Genomic DNA, 24,102 nt, shown 5'->3' on the forward strand with positions numbered 1-24,102 from the left:
TTCACCCGTTTTTCGAGCGGCACCGTATCACTCCTGCCATCCTTATCTCGCCCTTCGCTTCTCCCAGGCATTCCACCATGATCTCTCCGTCAACACTTTCTTTTGAGTGGGCATCCCTCGGTATCGAGTGGTCGAGAAGGAGCTAGTCGCTCTTTGTGTAAACAAGCCGCACCTACGCTAAGGAGAAGAAAGAGCGTCAAGCGCGTACTTGACGCCTGTTCTTGCCCTCCTGACCTCTGTAAACGTCACGTGCTTCAGAGTGCTATAAAAGCGCAGCCCGATGGGCAGTCTCTTGATCGTTTGCTCCACAGATATGATCCGTCGGGGCATCCTTGCCACTATGTAACAACCAACGCTTCTCGTGATTTCTTTTGGTGGAGAACAGTGGCCGGCGCTAACATTTCTTCCTCTTTGCCATCGACTGTCAAAACCGAAAGAGGTGACTTTGATAGCCCGCTCTGTAGCCGAGCGTGGTTAGACGACTGAACTAGTCTTGGTCTTGAGAGAAGGACAATTCTTTTTTCTGACATGCATAGATCGTTTGGTGCCCCCTAGATTCCTGGCTACACCTTTGTTCACATCTATCGAACTTGTTCATTACCTATGGGAAACGTCCACCATTTCTGTTCAGTTACGTTTCCCCAGCTTCGACATAGGCTCAACAAGGATCGTGTGTTCGATGAGTAGATTTCGAGCTACGTTAGATCTGACACGTCATTGCAGATGTCCTTGCATCTTTCCTGATGAGCCCTAGAAGCAGCAGAAATTCACGGTGCTGACAATATTTAATAACGACGCGTTTGTAAGAGAACTTGCACAAATCACACGCTACATTAGAGGCCATCCTCGTTGCTGAGAGGTCTGACTTGAAAGAGATATACAATTTGCACAGGATATGAATTTCATCGCACAATGTTCTGTAAGAAAACGTCAGGCCTATTGTGTTGAACTTGGGCACCGAATCGATTAGCACTCAAGATGCGTACAGCAACCGAATAGCCAAAGTTGATGGAGTGAGGGTGGTTCTCCTAGAGCGACGTCACGGGCTGTGCAGACGACCGCAACTACGTCATCGGCAAGTGGGCGAGGAGGCGCGTGCTCGAAGACATGCACCGCGCAGCGGGCTGCGGCTGGACGTTTCTCGAAGCTCGGCCGTCGCCGCCGCCATGCCCCGAGCTGCAAGCCCCGCCGACCAAGAGCTGCAGCCGCCGGCGCTGCGTCAACAAACAAACCGGCCCACCGGGCGAGCGGCCCTAAACGCCAGCAGCGACGCAGCAGCAGCAGCAGCAGCAGCAGCAGCAGCACTCGAATCGGCGCAGCCGCCCGCTACTTCCAGCATCGACGCAGCGCCTGGTGACGCAGTCAACCCGGTTGGTGTGGTGCGACTCGCGTGAACCGAGGCGAGAGTTGCCACGCTTTTCAGGCTCTACCCTTCGTCTTGCTTTTAGCCGATAGTGCGTGCGTGCGTGCGTGCCGGGTGTTGTCGGAGAGAAGTGTGAGGCACGGTGCGTGCGTGCGTGCGCGACCGTTTGTTTTGGCTGCGAGCCTCCTCGCTGTTGGTGCGTTGGACGAGACACCCGGCGGAGGGCAAGGGGACCAGAGGGGGCTGCTCACCCTGTCTTTCCCACCCGTCGTCGTCGGTGTGCGCCGCCAAATTGAACCCTCGTGCGTGTCCCCGAGACGACGTGCTTCTTTCCTCCGCGTGTGACTCGCGACTCAACCGACGGGCTTCGATATTGTTCGACCGATCGTTTGAAGATAGACCGCATCGCTGCCGAGCTTGTACTTTTCGATGAGGCGACCTGACGGGAACGTGGCTTCCAGCGCCGGCGTGAGTCGACGGACGTCGGCCGGTGTGCTGTTGCTTCTTTGTGGATACCTGGCGGCGTCGCTCGCGCAAGGTGAGTAGTTGATCTAGCCTTGCCCAGTTTAGTTCAATACGCTACACGTGAAGCTAAGAAATTATTGAAGCGCTAGTTGACAAAAGCAGAGAATGAGATAGGGAGATCATAGGCGTAAGCGCCATTCCAGAAGGGTTCATTCTGAACCTGGCCTTTGCCAGAGTCACGTGAGGTTAATGGTGATTCTGGTTTTGGCGTGTTCTACAACTTCGTGGTGGTGGTGGGCTTTTCGAACGTGTTAAAAATGTCGCCCTACTTTAGGACAGCGAATGAGATTAGGTTAATTTGCTTGTTTTGAGAGAGAACCCTAGATGTGCTACCCATCACTTTGTCTCATAGAAGCAAACTAAGAGTTCTTTAAACGCACCATCACATGTCGGAAGCTTTTGCATGCGATCGTAGGCTCGTGTTATACGGAAAACGAAACTTTGCATTCTGACGTCAGATTAATTGAAACATGTAAGGGCGGGTTCTCTTTATTTGCAGCGATATACGTCTGCTTACTTAAACGTACTTTCTGTGAGTTTTTGTATAAGCCCCTGCCGAAATGAAATGAATCGCACAGATTTCACACCCAGTTAATTTCGCACATTTTGACAGCAGCCGCCGGTGTGACTTTTTTTCTATGATGTATGCCGTGCATCAATGGCGAATAGTACTGTGGGAATGATATGCAGAAGAGTGGCGTGCGAAGGGGTAGGCAGGTGGCTAAGAATTTTTAACTTTAGGGGGTAAAAAGTTTGAAGACAACAGTCTCCTGGGGGCTACATCATGTTACCAATGCGGCAAGGAAATTCCAAACTAGCCCTAAAACATTAAAACACTACGAGAAATACACACACACATACACACAAAACGCGAAATGTACAGTAATAGTTTGAACACATCTTTAACATGCATTTTTAAATGGAGGATCACACAGAGTCATGGGGATGTTCACATTGACTTGTGGACTTGGGAATCGATCTCTCCGATCTGTTACCATGTCTCCACTAAGCGTAACACGCTATAGGTCTGTGGCGAAAGCGCCGACAGGCCACCTATCATCTATCACCACAGCGGAGCAAATTGCCTAGATAATGAACAGTGATATGGTATGTTTCGTTATTCGCGAGCCACAAGTGCAACCGATGGTTTTTCAGAAAAAAATCTATATATGAGTACTCGTTGAAGCTGTGAACAGTTCGACAGCATGCATAGTAGACAGCTTACATAGTCATATGCTCAACTTCCTTCATTGCTGTCTCTCGAATGCCTGCGGTACTCCTGGTGGGGCAAAAGCCAATAAAAAACAAAACTAGCGCCGTATTTACAACTTTTTATGCGCAGTCCATTTTATTGTGCTTGGGTGTGTCGCTCGCCAGACACAGGACCCCGCCAAATTGGTGCCGTTCGCGGGGAGGGGTTGCATGTCTAAAATAACCAGATTTAAAGGATGAAACTTCGTTCGAAAGCGACAAACGTGGCGACCTTAGTTTAATTCAGGGAAAGCACAGAACATGCACTTTCAATATTTCCACATCTATACGCATAACTAGACACAGACGACAATTAATATATGGCGAGAACATATAAAAGGAAGGGAACCTGAAATCCGAAAAGCCAGAGGTGATCGAATACTGTAATTGGGTACATTCTGGGAATACGAATTCCTTAAGTACTATTGTCGGAGTTTTATTTCTAACAATGCACGCTGCAGCGATACGCAAATAAGATTCGGTGGCTCAGCCATCAGGACGGGAAGTGAACGGCGAAGGCGTATTTTCCCACCTGCTAATAGAACTGATAACAAACGCTCTTGACCTCTCCCGTTCGGGTTCGTCACTTGGGTGTCTACGTGTACGCGTCACATTGTGTCATGCATAGCCGTGGCAGAGTCAGCTTTTACGATCTCATCCGCGCTTGTGAAGTGGAGCCTGTCGGCGAATTAAAAACCATCGCGACAATATTGGCGTGGAACTGTGCAGAAGCCAAGGAGATCGTGTGCTCATGCATATGGCTGAGAACTAGAGTGCCCTAAAGGGGTGTTTGATCAAACCTTAAAGCTCGTGATATTTTTTTTTACGACTGCTTGACGAGTTGTTATTTTTTTAAAAACTACTTGACGGGCCCGTAGTTTCAGAAAGGAGACGAACAGTAAGTGATAAAAGAAAAATGACAGAGCTGAAATTACACAGTGTATAGGAAATGGCCATGAGGGATTATAACAGGCATTTTATACAACAGTGAAAACCTGTTGTACAAATTACGTATGTGATGAATTAACAGTACCCACATAAATTACAAAACAAACCAATAAGCGAGAAGAACGCATGTGTTCTGCGGAAGATTGGTGTGCCACTCCGACCGGCTGCAACTTGTCTTTTCGTCTCCTTTCATCGCCCTTTTCCTGATTGTTTCATTTCAAATAAGCATAAAATTTGATTTTCCCTATGCTTTCTTTGGCTGCATTGTCTGCTTCCTTCATATGGTTATGACTAACAAATAAATCAGTGCATCAGACTTATGAAAAAGAAAGAGAATTCGCAGTCACATAAGAAAAAGGAGTTGAACCAAGAGAAATAAATGGGATGAATTACAATGTCACTACAACACACATAAAAAGCAACGTTTAAAAATAAATAGGCATACTTGATTGGTGCGTTTCTCCACTGATAAGATGTTACAGAACAGAAGCCAAAAATATTATGCACATGTAACACACCTCTTCGAATCCATGTGAAGCAAATCTTTCGTGAAGTGGTTAATGAAATGCTATAAATTTTCCCAATTCTGTACTGAATCTTTGGCGTAAAGGAAACTGGTGCGCGCGCATGCACAGCCGTGCTACGCAACTCTCAAAGAGGTAGTTTTCGTTGGCACAATACAAGTGTACATGCGATTGTGTCCTATTGGTTAAAGCATTGGCCTGCTTTGCTGCAGGACACGAGGTTGGATCTCACCATCGGGCACGCAATTTAAGTTCTTTTATTTTTCTTTTCAATATGAGCTATTGGGCCAGACGGCATCACCCAGCATCCATGGTCAGGAAAGTCCGGAAGAGTTCGCGAAGAAAGCTTTGCATTGAAAGAGTTGACGAAGCTAATTTAAAGTAAAATATATCGTTAGTTTAATTAATTAGCAAAGTTGCAATGAACTCAGCTAAAGCGAGCGGATGCCGCTGCAGTCGGGGGAGAGATTTCATAAAGTTTCTCACGATTTTTATGTAAAATACAGCAGAGTAGATTGACCGCTGTGATAGGATAGGAATAAACTTTATTTGTCCAGCGGTTAAGGCTGTTGGTGCCCGGGGCTAGGCTGCCAGGGGTCCATCGCCGGAGAAAAATCTTTCGAGATCCTCGGCAATGGCCCTGGCCCGCTGGAAGGCCCACTCCTGGTCCTCAGGTGCCTCGCTGAGGAGGGCGGCTTGCCACCTCTCAGCGAGGCGCCCCGCTTCAGAGGGTCCTGCTGTTAACCTCCCCCTCCCCCTTCCTCTTGGTCCTGTCAAGACTGCTGCATCATCCGGACCTTTTGACATTTATGCCTACTTAGGCCTAATTTCCATGCTCGCTTTGAACCGGCGCTTTTCCTGTAGTTTTCTTATTTTTCAATGTCTCTGAGAATAAAATATTTTTCCCCTGGACTCCTGAGCAGAGACCATAATTTTTCTACATGAAACGTGTGTGACATAGGGGATTGTAGCGTCATAAAAATGTCTTACGTGATGCTGAGTAGAGGAAGGCAGAATATGAAGAGACTAAACGTTAGGCTTAACCACAGAAGCGTCTTGTTGGCAACGCCACACAGGGAAGCCCTCACGCCATCGCCCGCTTCTCCGTGGTCCGGAGCACTAAGCTCTGATGGTGCTCCAGGCACATCAAGCACGCTTGGGGGGAATTGTGTTTTAGCCTATGTGCTCCCTTTGTGTCAATGCTAATTGATTTATTGACTGATGAGGTCCAACGTCAAAGAGAAGCACGGATGGCGATGACAGACGCCACAGCGGTGGGCTTTGGTTAATTTTTTGTTACCTTGGATTCTGCAAGCGTACACCAAAACCACAGTACACAAGGTGTTTCAAATAGGCTTACAGTCCCAGAGGGCGAAATAATTGCCGCGTGGATAACATTTCAAAGCATCTAAGCATTCCTGACTTTCGTCACACAACATGACCGTGGTGCCCTGAAGTGTGTAAAACCACAATGCAAGAACTTAACAAGTGAAGCGGGTGAAGCGATAGCGAGTAGGTCCAGAAAGGAGACAGTGAAACGCTCGCTTTCTCTTTTGCACGAAAACGTTTCGTGCGAGCATTTCAACAACATGGACCTCCGCCAAGTTTGGTCTAGTAGTGAAGGAGAACACAATTGGTGACCGTGATGCTCTGCCCCGAGCTGGAAGGCTTCGCTTACATGCGCTCGTAATACTGAACATGCGCGCAGAAATTAGATGACGTGTCTGGTTTTATTATCGGTACATTGGTTCCACGCGCGCAAAGCTTAATGAGATTGACCTTAACGTCATTCTCAGTTTAACGCCTTCGCTATAACTCAATCATTCACCCACATGATCCAGTGATCTTGTATCCAGTGTTTACGTCAACCAGATGTACTTTGGTCCTTGTGAGAAATTGATATAAAGCAACAAAAAACATAGGTATAAGTTTCAGTTAGCGTCGCTGTACTAGTGTTAGCTCTACATAATGTACAAAATTTTTACCATTACCTTTGGCAGTGGTTGCCTTTTGCACCTTAATACTACTTCTTCGACTGCGAATCCAAATGAGCACCCTTTTAATCGAGTGCTTTCGATATTATATTTTGATGTCATGGAAAACATCAAATGATAAACCAACAATCACGATATTTAAGAAGTGGTATCACCATGCTACCCTCAATATTGAGCATCGACGTGTAGATTAATCAATTATTCTAATGACTAATAGCATTAAGCAACATGACACATTAGGGACCAAAAGTCCATCATTTGCAGCGAAGCTGCACAGTGCAACTAGGAGCACTCAAAAACGTTATATGCGAGTGTTCACAGTGTCCTGAAAAAAATTATGAAGAAATATGAAGCTATCCAAGAATGCTTTGGTATGCTTTGGGAGGTGTACACTTGTGGCACTCGTTTTCTTCATCCGGTAGCCAACCGGAGATAACCTCTGGTTACCTCCCTGTCTTTCTTTTACCTTTTTCTCTCTCTCTCTCTTCTTCATCATGACTAAGAGCTGGCTTGGTGTGATTGCATAATGCGACAAACAGCGCAGAAAACACTAACAAGAATTAGAATACGAACTGGAGTGGCGGTTTGTCCGTATTTTCATGCGTTATCTGAGGCGTCCGCGGTGTCGCGGTTAAATGAACGAGCCACATTGGTCATACTTCGTGGAAATGGAGGAAAATAAAGGGTGATGTGTAGGCTTAATTGAAAGTGTGTGGGTTAATTGGAGCTTTTGTAGTAAAATAGTTGTGCAAGCACTCCCGACCACTATAAGTGTTGTAAGAACCGCGAAGAATTTAACCCACTGTCCTGAGAGAACTATGATTGTCACCTGGATCACTGTTACCAAAAATTAAGGAAACATTATGACAGAAACATGCCTGTGGATAAATTGCGTATTTGGAAAAACTTCCTTCAGGAATTACTCGAAAGCGTTACATGGCCGCTATCCTCGATGTCTCCTTGTGCCCTAAGAGAACTAACTGTGCGTGATCCCGAGTTCGCATTCGTCGGATATGGGAGCAAAATTGAGGGTGACAAGTGGGGACCGTTTATCGTTCTTGGCTTACTTAGAACCCTTACAAATAATTACTGAATCCTCAATTTTCTCCTATCTGATGGGTTATATGAGCAGTGGCCCAGTCAGGAGTTTTTTTCAGGGAAGGGGAACAGATTTCAACGGTGGCGGGGGTAAGAGGGGAGGCTGGACAGGCCCCATACAGCACAGAACGTTTTATTTTGGAGACGGGGTTCACGTTCCCGGTGTGCCAGCTACTCCACTGTCTAAGAGGCAGACGCGGTGTCCTTGGTGAACTAAACGGGTAACCTTGTTTATATTTCACTGAAATCGAAGGCAGATTATGGGCCCGTAGGCAAAGTTCAAAGTGTGTATTTCAATTACGACCCATAATTTAGACCACAGTTATGGAATGACTGTAACAGCAACCGAAATCAAATTTGGCGGAAATTGGGTGAAAACGTTCGAGCCAATGCTCGAAAGCGTGGGCAACCTCGCAAGCGGGTAAGTCATATGCGGCACGCGTGAATGTTCTGCAACACATGTCACACTTGTAGGCCTTATACCTCGTAATGAGCCCCAGTTTTAGTTTTATAAATTATATCTACTATGGCACAGTGATCTCTAAAACGCGACCATTCCCACTCGAATCGACACATGTACTGCCGAGCTACGCGTCTCAGAACGTTACATCTAGCTGCGATTGTGTGATGCGGTGATGATGACGATGGTGATGATGTTTATTGGCATCCCACTTGAAATGAGGTTTTACTACATCTATCGTCGTCGAGCGTTTTGCCTATCTGATTCTCGATCTTTCGTCATTAAAACCTCTGTTTCTATATTTAACATTACCTTCGATTGCAACTGCTCCGGTTTTATCAATCTCTTCTTTGCTTTTTTTTCCATCAATGCTCTAATTGTCTTTTACTTACCTCTACTACGGACCAGTTAACACATACAATACTCTTTGAATTCCATTGCTTCTGGAAGGTGGTGGACTTTCCCTACGGGTCTCTCTTGGTGAATATCTACGCATTCCATTACGATGTGCTCAGTCGTTCCCGGGCTTTTGTTGTAGTTGACACGTGCCTCATCTTGTGGCACATATTTACTTCCGTGTGTTTTTGTCTTCAGGGTTTAGGCAGCCAGCTCGCGCCTCAAATACGAAGGCACGGTCCTTCGTGTTATTATCCAAAATTTTCCTCCTGATTTCTTTCTTGTCGTTCTTGTAAATCGCAATGTTCTTCTTTATTTCCGTCCTTTGCATCAAATTTACCGCCTCTGCTTCTCTCACTTTCTTTATGATGACTTCTGGTTGTCCATCCGCACTTTCAGTTACCCTGTACTTGGTTGCAAACTTTCTTTGCCTCTTCCGTCATTCTTTGTGCTCGCTGTTGAGATACAAGTATTTGTGCACTTTAGCCAGGAGACAAATTTTGGAAGTGACCAGTCTTCCCAAGCTTTTCATCGCTTACGATGTCACTTCATATTGCTGGCAACATGTATAAATTATCGCCTAATTTCCCCCATCATCTCTTTGATTCAACTTGTCACTCTCACACTTCGCTTAGCTCGGAGACACAACCAGAGAAATAAGCAGGGAGATTCAGTGGAACGAAAGGCTACAATTATGAAGTCTCGCAGGGAAGCATCAACACCTCTCAACATACCATCTTACAAGCATACAAGAGAGAGCACCTCAATCATACGAAAAGCACAAACACACACATTACTCACACCACACAATACGCATTATATTAACAGGGACCCAGTTTCCCCCATTTGCAAACACTGCGGGGCCTATCCATCAAATAAACACACCTTGTGGGACTGCCCTGCCGACTCCATCTTCGGAGAGACAATACTTTTTAAACTGTCACTCAACTAGCGTCCCAGCAGCTTGGATGATTGGACTACTCCCCCACGAAAGCTTGAAAAACTTCTGTTGCAGCTCGTGAAGAACGTGCTGGGCCAGGAGGCAAGAGCCCACCAGGAGGTCCGGACTGGGGCCTTAGTTCGTTTGGGACTAATAAATGTCATTTCCCTCTCTCTCTCACGCCACTAATTGGAAAATGCGATTCTGTGGCAACCTGGCTTTAATCCGTTTCCCCTAGAGCTGGTTCACGTAACGTTTCTACAGAAGTGAGTAATGCGATGAGTGCAGTCAGGTGGGCACTCGCCGCGGAGACTCATGACTATGGCGTTCTGCTCGTGTGGACGAGGTCTCGAATGGCGCCGGCAGCATTCGTTCCGGTGGAAGTAGAATGAACAAAATCAAGAAAAAAAATGCCCACGAGCTTATGGTGAAGATGGAACCTCAAGTGGTCAAAATGGTGAAAAGAACCTTTTATAGACTGAATCTATTGCCTGAAGAGAAGATTTCCAAGCGCAGTTAAAGATACTTATATGCGAGGCGAGAACGTACAAAACCACTCTCATACCATTTGCTACCCTGGCTGAGACTTGTAGACTCGGTTAAAGATAGCTGAAACGGGCATGCATCAAGCCCAAAACAATGTCAAATTCGCATGTTTTCTCACTCTGAAGACACTCAGACTTGGCAGGTGGTTGAACCGCCTTGCATTTTATGCCAGTCTGTAAAAAAGTCGGTATGGCAGAGATGGCGACTTCTGTGCTCCTGAATGGATGCCGCTGAACGAGTTTCGTTGAGTGTTCAACCTCCTTGCAAGCTTCATGCGCAAAGCGTTGTTTTCTGAGTTAGAGTCACGCTAACATGTATTCGCTGGAAGATCACACATGTAAAAATCAGCATTTCTCGCGCGAAATTGCGATAACAGGCTAGAAGAGGTTATTCCAAAACTCTCTATTACAGCGTCTCTCAAGCCGAATAGAAGCTTGGCTGAGCACTTCACTCATGGGAAAGATTACTCATGGGTTAAATGGTTAGCGCTCTTCAGGGTAAGCTTTTGCATGTCAAGTTGTCTGGTGAAAAACGTTTCACGCAAGTGTTACCATTTTCTCACTCAACAAATTGCTGTGCAGCAACATGCTGCCCTGTGCATCATTTTTTTGTTTAGAGAATGCCCCGTGCACAATTCCCCTGATGTTAACAATACCAAATTTCATGAAGTGGTAATGCTATCTACTGGTGGAATTCGGGAACAGATCCCCCAATAGTAAATGTCATCATTCTTTAAGATATCGGGGTTGTCTATTCAGGATTCATGGGTTTCCGTTTCTTTAGTGAAACACTTTAGCTGAGAATAGTTTGCCCTGTCTGCTTTTTGTTATGTCGGTAACCACGTCCCAGTTAGGTAGCACTAACATAACGTAATGGTTATTTTTGACACCTAAGAAGGTAGCTCGCGGGGATGTCCCAGCGGTACTCGGAAGAAACTGAAAAGTGACATCTTTGCTTCCTAAAACAAAACCTGCCACCCTCTGCTGGATCAAGTTTTTCCGGAGCTCAGCTCTCTGCCAGCGGAGACACCTAGCAGACGACAGTACCAAGGACACTTGCTCTCCCCGTCTTGGCTGCACCCAGACGAAGGAAAAACAACTACCGAAAGGTCTACACCGGCTTAGTGCGAGTGACGGCTCTGACATGAAGTGCCAGGCCACGTGATGTGGAGTGTCTGTGGGCTCAACGACTGCCCCGTCGTCGACAGCAGGCCAGATCTTGGCCAAAGCAACAAGCGTAAAACTTTCTGAGCTTCGATGCAGACGACGACGCGCGCAAAGGGGGCAAAGCCATCGTCTGTACCCGTCTACAACTTGGCAACGGTGCCAAAGGAAAGACATGAGGCCGAACGCATCGGCTTCGCTCAACGGAACGGAGTTGCGAAAAAAAAAGAGCGATAGCAGTGAACCGGGAGTCGTGTACGTCCTTTGAGCCGTGCGAGACGCGTCCGTAGACAGAAATAGACGTCGTCTCCCGCGGTCGGCCGACCACAGAGACCAAAGCACTAGCTCCGGCCGGTTCAAAGAGCCTATAACACCACCCCAAAAATCATCTCTCAAGACAGTCGCTAAAGTCTGGGCGTTTGGGCGAAACGAAACATCCGTGGCCTGTAGGTGGCAGGTTGCGTTAGGATTGCTTGAAAGCGCACCTTCTTAGGCTTTCTATTGGTCAGTGGTTTGTTCAGTGCCTACATATGAATGGATGAGCGGAAACTCTACGCCTGAATTGCATCTCAGAACCAGCTAAGTTTTAATGGTTATTCAGCTCTGTTTGCATATTCCAGTAGCAACGTTGGCGTAAAAACTAGATGTAAGCACGTGTTAGCGTCTGTGTTACTTTTGTCGGAGTGGCAGAGCAGCCGCGTGTTTCGCGTGGTTAAGCTCGGTTGGCGGATCAGATTCAGTTGGAACGCACCAGAATGCATGCATAATCTCAATCAACACCTGGCAACAAGGTTTCTTATTTGCTGGGCGCATAGACTGGTGGCACACACAAAAAATTACATAGCAGCATAGTGGCGCACTAAGGTTTCTGAATTTTAACACTCGGCTGTGAGTCAATCAATATTGAGCAAGGCTAAAGGTTGAACATCCAGAGAAGCCTTGTTTTAGACGATATTGTATTTGCGGCGGACGACGGAGGTCTGCGTCGTAGCGTTGTACTGATACTTTACTTGCTCCCCTACTCATTCAAATTCAGCAGCACAATTACCATTAGATTTAGAATTACAAATTGCTGTAATTGTGGCCCCGTCGTATTTAAGAACACACCGACTAGTGAACACTACGTTTCCTTCAAGCAAAGTAAGAGTTGGAGTATTAAGGCTTTCGCGTTTATTGCTAAAGGATGCGCTGACAACAGCCTTTTCTTGTAATGCGTATAGGATTCTTTCAAATTGCACAAGTAATTACGGCATAATAAGCAATCTTTTTGGAAATCTCTGGACGCCAATCTACCTGTCACTTTTTGGGCTGGTCACCGTTCTTGTTCTTGGTAGCATGAATGGTACAGATATAGTATCCAGCCTAAAGCAGCATTATTCTACAAAGCAAATCCGTATGGGCTCCTCAGAAGGAAGCAACCTTTGCAACCGCAGGGTGACTTGTCCTGGTCCTAGTATCGAACGTGGTACTAATGAGATCCGAGGCTGGTCACTAGCCTAGCCACGAAGTTGGCACAACGTTGAAAGAGATCAAATTCACCGACAGCTCGAAGTGTTTAAAAGTAAACGAATGTATTCTGCAAAAACACGCAAGGTGGAGAACGGAGGTGACTTGGAGCTCACTTACAGTACCATGACGATTTATTCTCCAATAGCGAGCGTTCTTGATGATGAACCGGTGTGGGTGTACCTTGTAGCTTCACGATACTTCGAGGTGGTTCCCAATTTTCCATTTGGTGAAACGTCCTCCACATTGCGTATTCGCAAAGAATTCTTTTGTATTCACTCTTTGTACTCGTGAGTCCTGCTTTTCGTGCAAAGTTTAGCCTTAATTCTCACTTGCTGCAATTGGCAGCTACTTTCTTGGCACTTGATCCTGCGCGTTGGTATCTCCGTTTTCCGCATTTTATTTGTCTGCTTTGCCGGACGTCAACGAACACCTAATTTGCAGGCCTCCATGCAGACTAAGTGTCACCGTGACCTCTCAGTTGACACCTGTAATTCTACGGGTCCAAAGACGAAGGGACTTCACAAAGAATGTGCACGAAATCTGGCGATTTCAGCTTTTGGGCTTCAACGTGTGGCGCAGGCGACGTTCGTCTATCAGCTAGCAGTACTTCAGTGTTCTTATAAGTAACATGCTATGATCTTATGCAGTCTAACATAATCAGTTTTTCATTATGCAAGCGTACGGCCATGCCTCTAGCATCGTTATCACAACATGCCAGGCTATCAGCTTGACTATATTTTCCAGCTTCTCCTTTAAGTCGGTCTCCCCCCTTATTCTGAGAAGTCATGTTTGCCAGCGTTTTAGAAGGAAGGCCTACAGCTTCGACCTCCATAAAAGCGTCGTCGGTTGCGTTGTTTGAGGCTAAGCACAATCGTCTGCGAAGTTTCGCAACATCAAGCAACACGGCGTTGCCGCTTAAAAGATTTACTGCTTCTGCGCTTACACAGTAAACTCGCTTCGGAATAGAAGGTTCCGGAACAGTGGCCGTGGTAGGAGCTGCGTCCTTCGGGCTCAACTTTGAACTTTTGTCTGCTTGTTCCTCCCGGCAATGACGCCTTGGGCCGTCTGAAGACAGTGAGTCGTAAACGTCACTGCTGGCGACAAATCACTCGGCGACTTAGCCGCGGTCGTTATGAAAGCGCTCGCCGCTGTTGCAATCAATATGGGGTGTTGTCAAGTGCATGGTGGGAAAGCTTTTTGTGGTACCACCCTTGAAGCTAAAGAAAGAGCAAGAGACCACCAGCGCGAGGCCTTGCCAAACTTGAAGCCGTAAGCCCTGTCGACACGCAACAGGTTCGTGAAAGTGCCCCCTGCAGAAGCCGCTTTGCGACGTAGGCGTCCGCCCATGTATACACGCCCCTTGCGAGCTGCGACAGCGCAGCCGCGACTCACTAAGCTCTGCTGAAGGGTCTGTGGCTTTCTGGCACGGAATGACATGATGGTGCGGCATTTATAACTCAATTGCCACATAAAAACTGAATATTACTGCGAAAAAATCCGAGGACACCTGAGTACTTCTTGTAAGTTGTGAATGCGAAAGCTTTATTGTTCAAATGAACGCCGCTGAGCGGTCCTTCGAGTTATGAACTCCACGCGGGCAGTTGAGCGCGTCGAGACGCTTTGCCTATAGATAGCACAAGGTCGGTGCACTTCGATTCGCGACGTCGTGCCGACTGCCATAGAATATAATGGGGATGAGACGCTTTCGAGTAAGCCGCGATGATTACGACGTCACCGTTTTCGTCACGCTGGGCTTGGCAATGAACATTTCGGCCTAAGTTGCATGACGTCATAAAGCAGAGTACACAGGCCTGCTATCAAGGAGGCGTCGGCTTGGCGTGTTTTTACTTGGCCTTACAGAAGCGCAGTTAGAACGGAGGCGAGAGCTTGCGTGGAATAGGAACGCGCGGATGACACACGCTTCTGAGAGCGGGGGTGACGTGGCGTCGCGGCGATGCCCGTTCCCCTCACGCAACACCTGGAGGCTGGCGCGCTATCTCGAGCAGATGTTCCCTTTCGACCGCGCTACCTCCAGTGGGAATTTAGGTGCCTTTTTTGGCTTGTCCAGACGACAGACACCAGATTTTTCGCTCAATGGACCATGTGATGCTTTTGCGTCAAAAATTTTACGACTACGCGATTGCTGAACGAAACTAGGCTACCGCTGAAGCGGCGGCAATTGAGTGTCATAGGAACAGTGGAAGTTTCAAAGATCTCGGCGTTCAGCGACGACACCGCCCCGGGACTCGATTGCCCGAGAGCCAGTGCATGCCCTAACGGAGGAAGTATGATTATGAAAACATGAAAAGAGCTAAAGAAAGCTAGTTGTTTTAAAACGTGTTCGAGAGTAAAAAAAGACAAACAAAACGAGATCAGTTCCATTTCATTAATGAACATGATGCGCTTGACGGCGTATGTTTGTTGCGGTACGGACATTTAGATAGCGTTTGTTGTTTCGTTACGTGGTTTCCCAGAGACCTGAGACGGTGACCGGCGCATCAATAGTGGTATAGTACAGATGGCGATGCGTATATATGCCCACTATACACGTCTGTGCTGTTGCGTGTTGAGCCTAATTGTCAAGCGATGGCGCAGTTTTTAAACGGAAATATGCGGGAGACCTCGAGAAAAGGTGGAATGGGAAAGCAGAGTGCGAAAATAGAGCTGCATAAGTGTTGTAGGCTTGTATGGACACAGTTAAGAAATACTAGTATGCAGCCATCCAAACGAGACCAAGGGTTCACAGGAAGGCGGAGAGTGAAACTTATCAACAGCGGTTGAACAATCGATGCCTGAGACGAACCAGATGACCGGTACCTGACTCTGACGAAGACAAATCCCTTTGTCGAAACGTCGGCTCCAATCTTCCCGATCTTTCCCTGATCAGCTTACACGCTTAGCTTATGACGGTTATTTCAATAATGTTCGCTCCCTGTTCCGATCGATGGATTATGCCTACTATGGTCAGAGTGAGCTTTCTCAAACGATGTCAACTCCCGCTCCGATCGACAAACGTACTGCCGAGATACGCGTCTCTGAATTAACGCCGAGCGGGAGGCTAAATTTAACACCGATCCTGTCATACGTGGCATGACAACAGCGCCATCTGTGCACACGAAACGTATATGATTGAGCAATGGCTTCTTTCCTCTACCCAACGATACCAGAGTAAGACGTGTGGGTACAACGGTGGCCGAAATATAAGCGATATTATCGTTCGTTACATGTCTTCCTTAGATGCGCTTTCAGCAAGCGAACCCCCAAGCGGCCCAAAATGAAAGATGTTTCACCTCAAAATATAAAGTTTTCGGACTGTTCACTTTTACAGTGTAGCTGTCCATAAGCTTGGCGTGAACACGTTTGCGGTGTAAACATGCTTAATATGTGTGTGCTTGTGTTCTCCTTTTCCTCGCAGTGTCTGCTGCTCCATCAAAAGAAGGCAAGGTTTTTGGGGACGGTCGCTTGAAGCTCATAGTGAAAGGTGAGATCGTTCGCCTCTCCGCCAATAGCGACAAGCACTTACGTATACTTGCACTGCAGCGCGATTTGTTGAATTGCCGGCTATGTATGCCAGGCTAACCCCGCCTGCTTCAACATCAACATCACCACCACCACCACCACCCGAAGTAGAAAAGGGCTTGAACGAAGATTGCAGATTCTGTGACACCGCGACGAGCTCGCAAATTAGGCATGCCAAATAGTTCCTACATGGTACGGCTGCTCTTCTTGCGGGCTGGTTACACGCTCAAGCCGCCATTGCAGATAGACACGGGAAATAACGCATGCTCCGCAACTCGGAAACCCATGTTTTTGTCCACGATTCCCTCACAATTTGCTTTTTCAGCGTTTCAAAACGTAAGAGAACAAAGATTCATTCACAGAGTGTGAGTTTGCTATATTGACTAGCTGGCACGTCTTAATCCCACAAAGCTCAGCGTATCATTTTTCATACGCCGAATTTGACGCCTGAAAACTAATTTAGGCACTGGAACTCGAACGTGGAGTCCATACAAGCGCTTTTTATATGATGAAGGCAGTTTTCAGTAGGGGATAGTTGAGCAAATCAATGACCAACTAAGTGACCGGAACTAAATAAAGTTGTCTCAAATATTATTTATCTCATACTCGACTTAAAGCGCAAAAAAAAAAAAAAATCCGATGACACATGAAGGAAGACCAGACAGGACGAGCGCTACTGGAAACTAAAGGTTAATCTCGAAAAAATACGCCTATTTATCAATCGACACAGATGAAAAGCAAATTACATAATTGCGCAAGTGCGCTCTAACCTCCCCCACCCCCTCCTCATAAAGTTCTTTCTTGTGTCCTTATTGTGTCGCCATTTCTTGCTTTTTTTTTTTCGCTTGAAGTCAAGCATGAATTCTTGCAACTTCGCCCAAATTTCAGCTCCTGTATTATTTAACAGTTTCTGTTTTTTCGTACCAATATAGTCCCCATGGCCAGAAATAATTGTGAAAAATTTGGTGTCATTTTATTTGACCTGGAATGGTGTTCGTGCTTCGTGTGATTAGGATAAGTTGAGTGCCAAGAGAATGCGATATTTCTTTCACTTGCTCATCATAACTACGCACAAAAATAGAAGCTGAATTTCCATTCTCAAGGTGAGGTCCCAAGGTAGATGGCAGTCGCAAACACACGAGCATTTGTGGAATTGATCGGTCTATTATGCCTACGGTCGTGGAGTCGGAGCACTTTGACAACACGTGGATGTTTCGTTCCTGACGCAGCTTTCGCGGACGACCTCGTGCGGGAGCTCTCCTCGGCGCTCGACAAGGGCCACGTGCAGCTGATCAAAGATAAACTGGGAAAGCTCTCAGATCACATCCAGGAGCACCCGGCCATCGGTCAGAAGCATCTATGGGTGGGCAAGGGAAAGCCGCCCGCGCCCAAGGATGCTGAGAGGAAAGAGCGCCACGCCCTAGCCGCAAGGTGAGAGGCTGCGCGATGGTCCATTTTTTTAAAGATTCACGCAGTGCTAGGTACTTACAAGAGGCACACTTAACGAAGGCACAGCTGCGTGAATCAGAGACGAGAACGAATAAATTGAGACTAGTACGGGCTAGCGTGCGTGCGGCGTATACTCATAACAGAAGTTTATTGGTTGTTGTGGCGTTTCGTTTTACTCTCCTGCGGCCGATGAAGTGCGCATGAACTTTTCAATCATGCACATGTATCCTTCGTTCCTCTTTAGGTACTACTTCGCAGGTTATTACGGGATTTGTAATCTTAGAAAATTAGTTTCTTTCCTACCGCGTGTATAGTAGGGGCGTGTGCCCTGCGCTGCTGTTTCTTTGTTTTGTTTCGTTCTGCGTGATAGCTTGCGATATGTTTTTGCATTGTACTCCCATTCCCAGTCCTGCCTAATGCCTGGAGTGTAGACTGGCAGCATAAAATAAATAAATAAATAAATAAATAAATAAATAAATAAATAAATAAATAATAAATAAATAAATAAATAAATAAATAAATAAATAAATAAATAAATAAATAAATAAATAAATAAATAAATAAATAAACGGAACTGCGGTGTTTACAAATCTGCTTCACTGAACCAGATTAATGAGAAACATTAGGATCGATCCCCATGTTTTCTTCTTCCACCGTCCGGCCGTGTGTCCCTAGTTGCGCAATAAGTAAAGCGAGTTACGCGTTCACTAGTGCATCTAGAGCCCGGCGTGCAGGAGCCCCCTAGCTAAGTTCTCCTCCTTCTCCTCACGCTCATGTGTCGTGCGCTGCACTCGAGATGGCGTTCGGGAGACACAACAGTGGATACCCAGAGATATAAAAAGGTTGCTGCCGACGTAAAGTAGTCGAAATCGCTATAATTACCGCATGTTCTAAGTGGGGGTGTGCGAATGTTCGAAACATTCGAATAACGAATCTAAAAATTGCCTATTCGATTTGGTGTTCGAATCGAATAAACCATATTCGTAAATGCGAATACTTTTCGAATACTTTTCGAATATTTCTGAATTTCAGCTGCGTCCAAATTAATACTATAAACATTGCGCAAAAGCACACTAAATTTACCCCCGCGGGCATAGTATAGACATGAAACATGGGAACTTGAGTACTGGAGCAGGCTACGTCGCTTAGGTAGCCATACTTTACAGGCTGTGCAGCGAACATTCGCGCTCTCTGAAGAGTCCCGTGTATACGAAAAGACTACTTGTTTGCTCCTAATGCTTCATTTGTGCTTTCAAATAACAATGCTTCATAACGTGCTATGTAATGACATAAACGTGCTAATTTAAAGAATGCTGGGATGTGAACATTGTTTTAAATAATTGTGATAACGGGTATTCATTATTCGAAAAAAATATTCGAAAAGTATTCGATGTTTTATTCGATTCCCTTCTGGCACAATTCGATTCTTCTTCGATTCGGTCTCAAAAATGACTGTTCACACACCCCTAGTTCCAAGCGTCGCAGCAGGAAGCGCTTTTCGCTTTCACAGCGTTGTCGTTGTTCCTCGGCCTCGGTTCACGTTGCTCACTTTGCTCACGTTCATGTTGCTCACTTTGCTCACGTTCACGTTGCTCACTTTGCTCACGTTGCTCACATTCACGTTGCTCACGTTGCTCCGTTTGCTGCAGGCGCAAGTGGGCCATGCACAAGCGCGATGGTGCCCTGGTGCTGCCCTCGGAAGAGATCTGCCAGACGACCACCCAGTGGGAGCAGCTGAACCGCACGCAGGACTACGACGGCAACGAGGTGGAGATCGTGCAGGACGAGATACAGCAGTACGTGTTCTCCTATCGCTGCGCCACCGCGCAGAACCCGTGCACGGCCATCTCCGGGCTGTGAGTACATGCTCTCTTCCTCTCTCAAGCACTCCTCCACTTCCATCCAGTACGCAACTTAAAAGCACTATACAACTTAGAAGCACTCAACCTCTTCCAAGCGCTCCGAGTAATATCAGTTGAAGACCACCGTTCCTTGTGGGTTATTCTCCTCGTATTATTTCTTACAAAGCGCTTGGAAGCGTTCAATAATATCAAGTTGCTTGCAACCCGCCGTGTTTGCTCAGTGGCTATGGTGTTGGACTGCTGAGCACGAGGTCGCGGGATCGAATCCCGGCCACGGCGGCCGCATTTCGATGGGGGCGAAATGCGAAAACACCTGTGTACTTAGATATATGTGCACGTTAAAGAATCCCAGGTGGTCCAAATTTCTGGAGTCCCCCACTACGGTGTGCCTCATAATCAGATCGTGGTTTTAGCACGTAAAACCCCATAATTAAAAAAAAAAGTTGCTTGCAATAAGCACTCGCATATATCGCTTTTTTTTCTACATAAGCTGGAGCCAATGGTCGTGTATTTGAACAAAGTGTAAAGTGGTGAAAGTACCCGCACTTGCTCCAAATGAAGAGGTGTTTATTCTTGCACAAACACTCTGTAGTCTTAATGCATTAACATAGCTATTGAAACGAAGCACGCACTCTGGTCATGCTGAGTCGTCGTCTTCATTACAAAAGAAGTATTATAGCAAAGCTTTACATAAAGAAAAAATTGTCCCACCCCCGCCCTCCCCTGCGCTGCCTTCCCGCTTTCTTGCTTTCGCGTGGGAGATTGAGTGGCAAGTTCCCCTTGCGCCCAGTTGCAAGATACCCTTTGGTGCTGAAGCACAGCGTCGCCCCGCCTCTCTCCCTCCCTCCCATACCCCCACGCCCTTTCGCGGACGGTGGCGTTTGCTTTCCGCCGTGCGCTCGCTCTCCGTGATAGCGCGCGTCCCCCGCGCGCTTTCGTTCGCGCATACGGCGCACGGCGACGATTTTATCGCCCTTGGACTTTATACAAAACCTCACGGCGACGGCGACGGCAGAAATCCAGTTGAAGTGTCCATATAGTTGCTATCGCAATAAAACGCTTTATCTAGGATATCACTTTAAGGTGCACAGGTAGAATTCTCGCTTTCTCTGGAAGCATTCAATAATGTCAAGTTTCTAACTAGCCCCCAACTTTACGCAATAACTACATCAAACTTGTTTAAGGATGTAAATGCTTCTTGTGAGAGTGCTCGCCATCGGTAACGTTGATTGAACTTAAGACCTTAGGAAAGGCTGGAGTAAAGCCAAGTGTACCTGAAAACTACAACCATTTGGTGACGGACAATGAGTTTGTAGATACACTACTGCACATCCTGCGTGATGCAATGTTGAAAGCTTTTGTATGAGTTTATGTTATTGTCGAGTTATTTGCGGCAAATTCTCCAGAATAAAATAAAAAAAGTGGAAGCTGTTTTCTGCTAGTCAAGTTAACTCAATGACAATTGTTGCTTATGGTTTCTTTTCGTTGCAGCTACGACAGCGAGTGCACTGAACGCAAGGGCTGGATGTACCTCTACTACCGGCCTCTGGAGGGCGAAAACCGAGTTGCGAAATGGGGCTACGTTTCGGTCAACCACCACTGCGTCTGCAAGGTTACTCCGAAGGGTGCCCGCTAGGTGGGCGCCCAGGAAGCCATCGGCCGCCTACAGCTCGTGCTGAGAGCCCACTGCAACTGAACAGAGCCTCTGGCTGCATTGTTCGAAGAAAGCTGAAACTGCTCGAGCCATGCACAGGCCGTGTGCTTAGCAGCCGCCGAGAACTTGTGTCAAAGTTTAATGATGGCGAGGCCGGAAAAATAGCAGCGAATGCGTTTCATTTCAGCGATCAAAGCTTAAAAGAAATTGTCTCTGGCAGTATATATTCCGTGCTTCTCATAAGTACGCATATGTATTGCTTCTTTCTTTTTTTAAATGTGGAGCTAATAGGTTTTTAACAAAACGAAGTATAAAGGTGTGAAAGAACCCCACATCTCCACTAAACTGTAAATGTGTTTACTCACAGGAAACACTATGCCGTTTTGGTGCAGACACATAGCTGTTGAAACCAAGCACGTGCCCTGGTTTTACTTAGTCGTCGTCTTTATTACAAAATGAGTACTTGTAATTAACTCAAAGCTTTACTGTGAGAAACGCTTTCGTCCAGATTATTAATTTAAGGCGGAACAGGTAGGATTCTTGGCTTATCACAGAGCCCCATTCTTTTTCCAGAATTTCTTAATATGTAGACCTCAGGTTGCGGCTTATGCAAAAGGTTGCTATTCTTTTCATTTGCTGCTCTCACTGTGGATCACTACATAAGTAATTTTTTTGTACTATCGGAGCTGATTATGTATCATCGATTCCATTCGGATATCGTCTGCTGGAATGATTTTAGCAATCACATCATTATCGCCTGCGCAAAGGCATTAGCGCTGAATATACGAAAAGAAATGTTTCTGAAAAGAGAAATTGACAAACACGTGACTGTTCCACGAAAATACAAAGGAGTGTTTCTGTAACTGTGTATAGCAATTTGAAGCAGTGGTTTCACGAACAACATTACGCCAGGAGCACACATTATTAAACAGAAGTTTTTTCGGTTGTAGGCGACGTTTGTTCACAGCATGATATGCACATTGATTGCTATTGTGAAACTTGAGGTGGCTTATTTAAAACCTTTCGCGTGCAAATCTTGTTTCATTCGCACCCGCAAATAAGGCATTAAACGCAGTTGTCCATGTTCCCGTCGTTCAGTAATATTCATTCATGAACCATCATTGAATGCATTGAACTCATGTTTCAGAAAATTGCTTCGCCATTCACGATCTGAATTTTGTCTTCAGTATTAAACATTTCCCTACTCAACCTCACCCCCACCACCTTTACGATTTTATGAAAATATTTATCTATTTGCTTGTGTGTCATCGATCACCCTTCATCGCTCATATATTGTCATGTGTTTACATCATCGCAGACATAGAATGCATTCATCAACCTTTTCTTCCCCCGTGTGAGACGTTTTGCCTGAATGTGTGTGTTGCAGTTTGTATATGAGAATGAGGTGTTTATATAAAGCAGCGAGAGTTTGTAGTCTAATGTCTTGTGCTCTTTTCTTTCTTAGTGCCGGAAAGCTCTTTCAGAAATGGCACTTTTTCGAAAATCTGAGACACTGCCATGCACTCCCCTGCAAAGATGTCGAAAGTGGGATGCTTCCGTACGAGTTCGACAGTCTGAACTTGAAGTCAGACACTTCTATATAAAGCGCGAAGCTGGCACAGGAACATCGGCAGTGCTTGGTGCATGTAGAGCACTGCACGGGCCTATTTTTCCAGCCCGGGCCCGGCCCGGGCCCGTTTTTACGTTGGGCTGCCCGCCCGAACCCGATCAAAACTTTTATGGCGAGACCCGGGCCCGGCCCGGGCCCGGAAATAATCTACGTTACCCGCCCGGCCCGGCCCGCCACCCCTTTATCTTAGGCCCGAGCCCGGCCCGAGCTTGACTCGAAACCGGCCCGAACCCGGCCCGAACCCGGCCCGAGACCGAAAAATAATGTTTTGCAGAGTTGAGACGGCCCGAGAATAACTCGCTGCACGTAACATGCACACCACCAGAAAGCCCGAGCCCGGCCCGGGCCCGCGTCAAAAAACCCGATCCCGGCCCGGGCCCGGGTCAAAAGCACACGCCGTGCCCGAGCCCGGCCCGAGCCCGTGAAAAAACTGTTCTAACCGGCCCGGCCCAGCCCACGGGCCGGGCCGGGCCCGGGCTTTCGGGTAAGCCCGAGCCCGTGCAGTGCTCTAGGTGCATGGGTAAATGGGAGGGTGCAGTGGTCCTCATCCCCCCTCTGTCCTTTTAAAGCGATATCCTTAAGGGCCTCGTGTTGCAGAAAATCCGGTGTCGATGTCGACGGAGTTGTCCGTGAGCGAGAATTGCCACGCCTTGCTACATGACATGCGGTACATGCGGGTTATATTGCCACATTATTCTCTCACTAAAGTAGCTCATACCTTGGGTTACATTCTTCACAAAGTTATTCCTCGTAATTTTGAGAATGACCGCTCACAAGCAAGTGTCACGAAAGAAAACACCGACAGCGCATGCTTTTTATGGTAAATCGTCTCAGACCGAAATAGTAAAAGCGCGAAATAATAACGGAAACCTGAAAATGATGTAATTTTTTTGAGCTGGCAGTGCACAACCTCCAGGATCGGCCCACGCAAGAGTCCGAGTTTCTACCAGAAAGTTCGCCTTCGTGCATAGCGGTCACGGCCAGCGTTTTCCGGTAACCATTACGGTTACATAAGCTGCAGTCGACGGGAAGCGTGAGAAGCAGTCAGGGATCTTTGAATGCTATCGCGTTCCACCCTTAAAGGCGATGCTTAAGCGACCTCCAAGTTTTAAATGCATAAGCATTTCTATGCTTACCCAACGAGAAAACTTTCCGTCCATCCGTCCGTCCGGTAACGCTTTCAAGATAGAGCCCGCAGCAGCGGGGGACTTCACCTTAGTGCTGCCTGTCGCTTCAACACGAACGAAGCGGTGAGAACACAGCGCTCACGG

At 46.8% G+C, this 24,102-nt stretch overlaps 1 protein-coding gene across 1 annotated transcript; it reads left to right on the plus strand.

Moving 5' to 3' along the window:
- The first annotated feature begins 1,340 nt into the window (after nt 1-1,340).
- Nucleotides 1,341-22,641, plus strand: LOC119464521 (uncharacterized). Its single transcript, XM_037725537.2, has 5 exons — nt 1,341-1,901; nt 16,133-16,198; nt 17,466-17,667; nt 19,335-19,541; nt 21,039-22,641. Exons 1-5 carry the CDS (start codon nt 1,793-1,795, stop codon nt 21,181-21,183), a joined length of 729 nt encoding a protein of 242 aa, XP_037581465.1. The 5' UTR covers nt 1,341-1,792; the 3' UTR covers nt 21,184-22,641.
- Nucleotides 22,642-24,102: the final 1,461 nt, after the last annotated feature.

The sequence above is a fragment of the Dermacentor silvarum genome, chromosome 9 (assembly GCF_013339745.2).
Source record: "Dermacentor silvarum isolate Dsil-2018 chromosome 9, BIME_Dsil_1.4, whole genome shotgun sequence".
NCBI lineage: Eukaryota > Metazoa > Arthropoda > Arachnida > Ixodida > Ixodidae > Dermacentor > Dermacentor silvarum.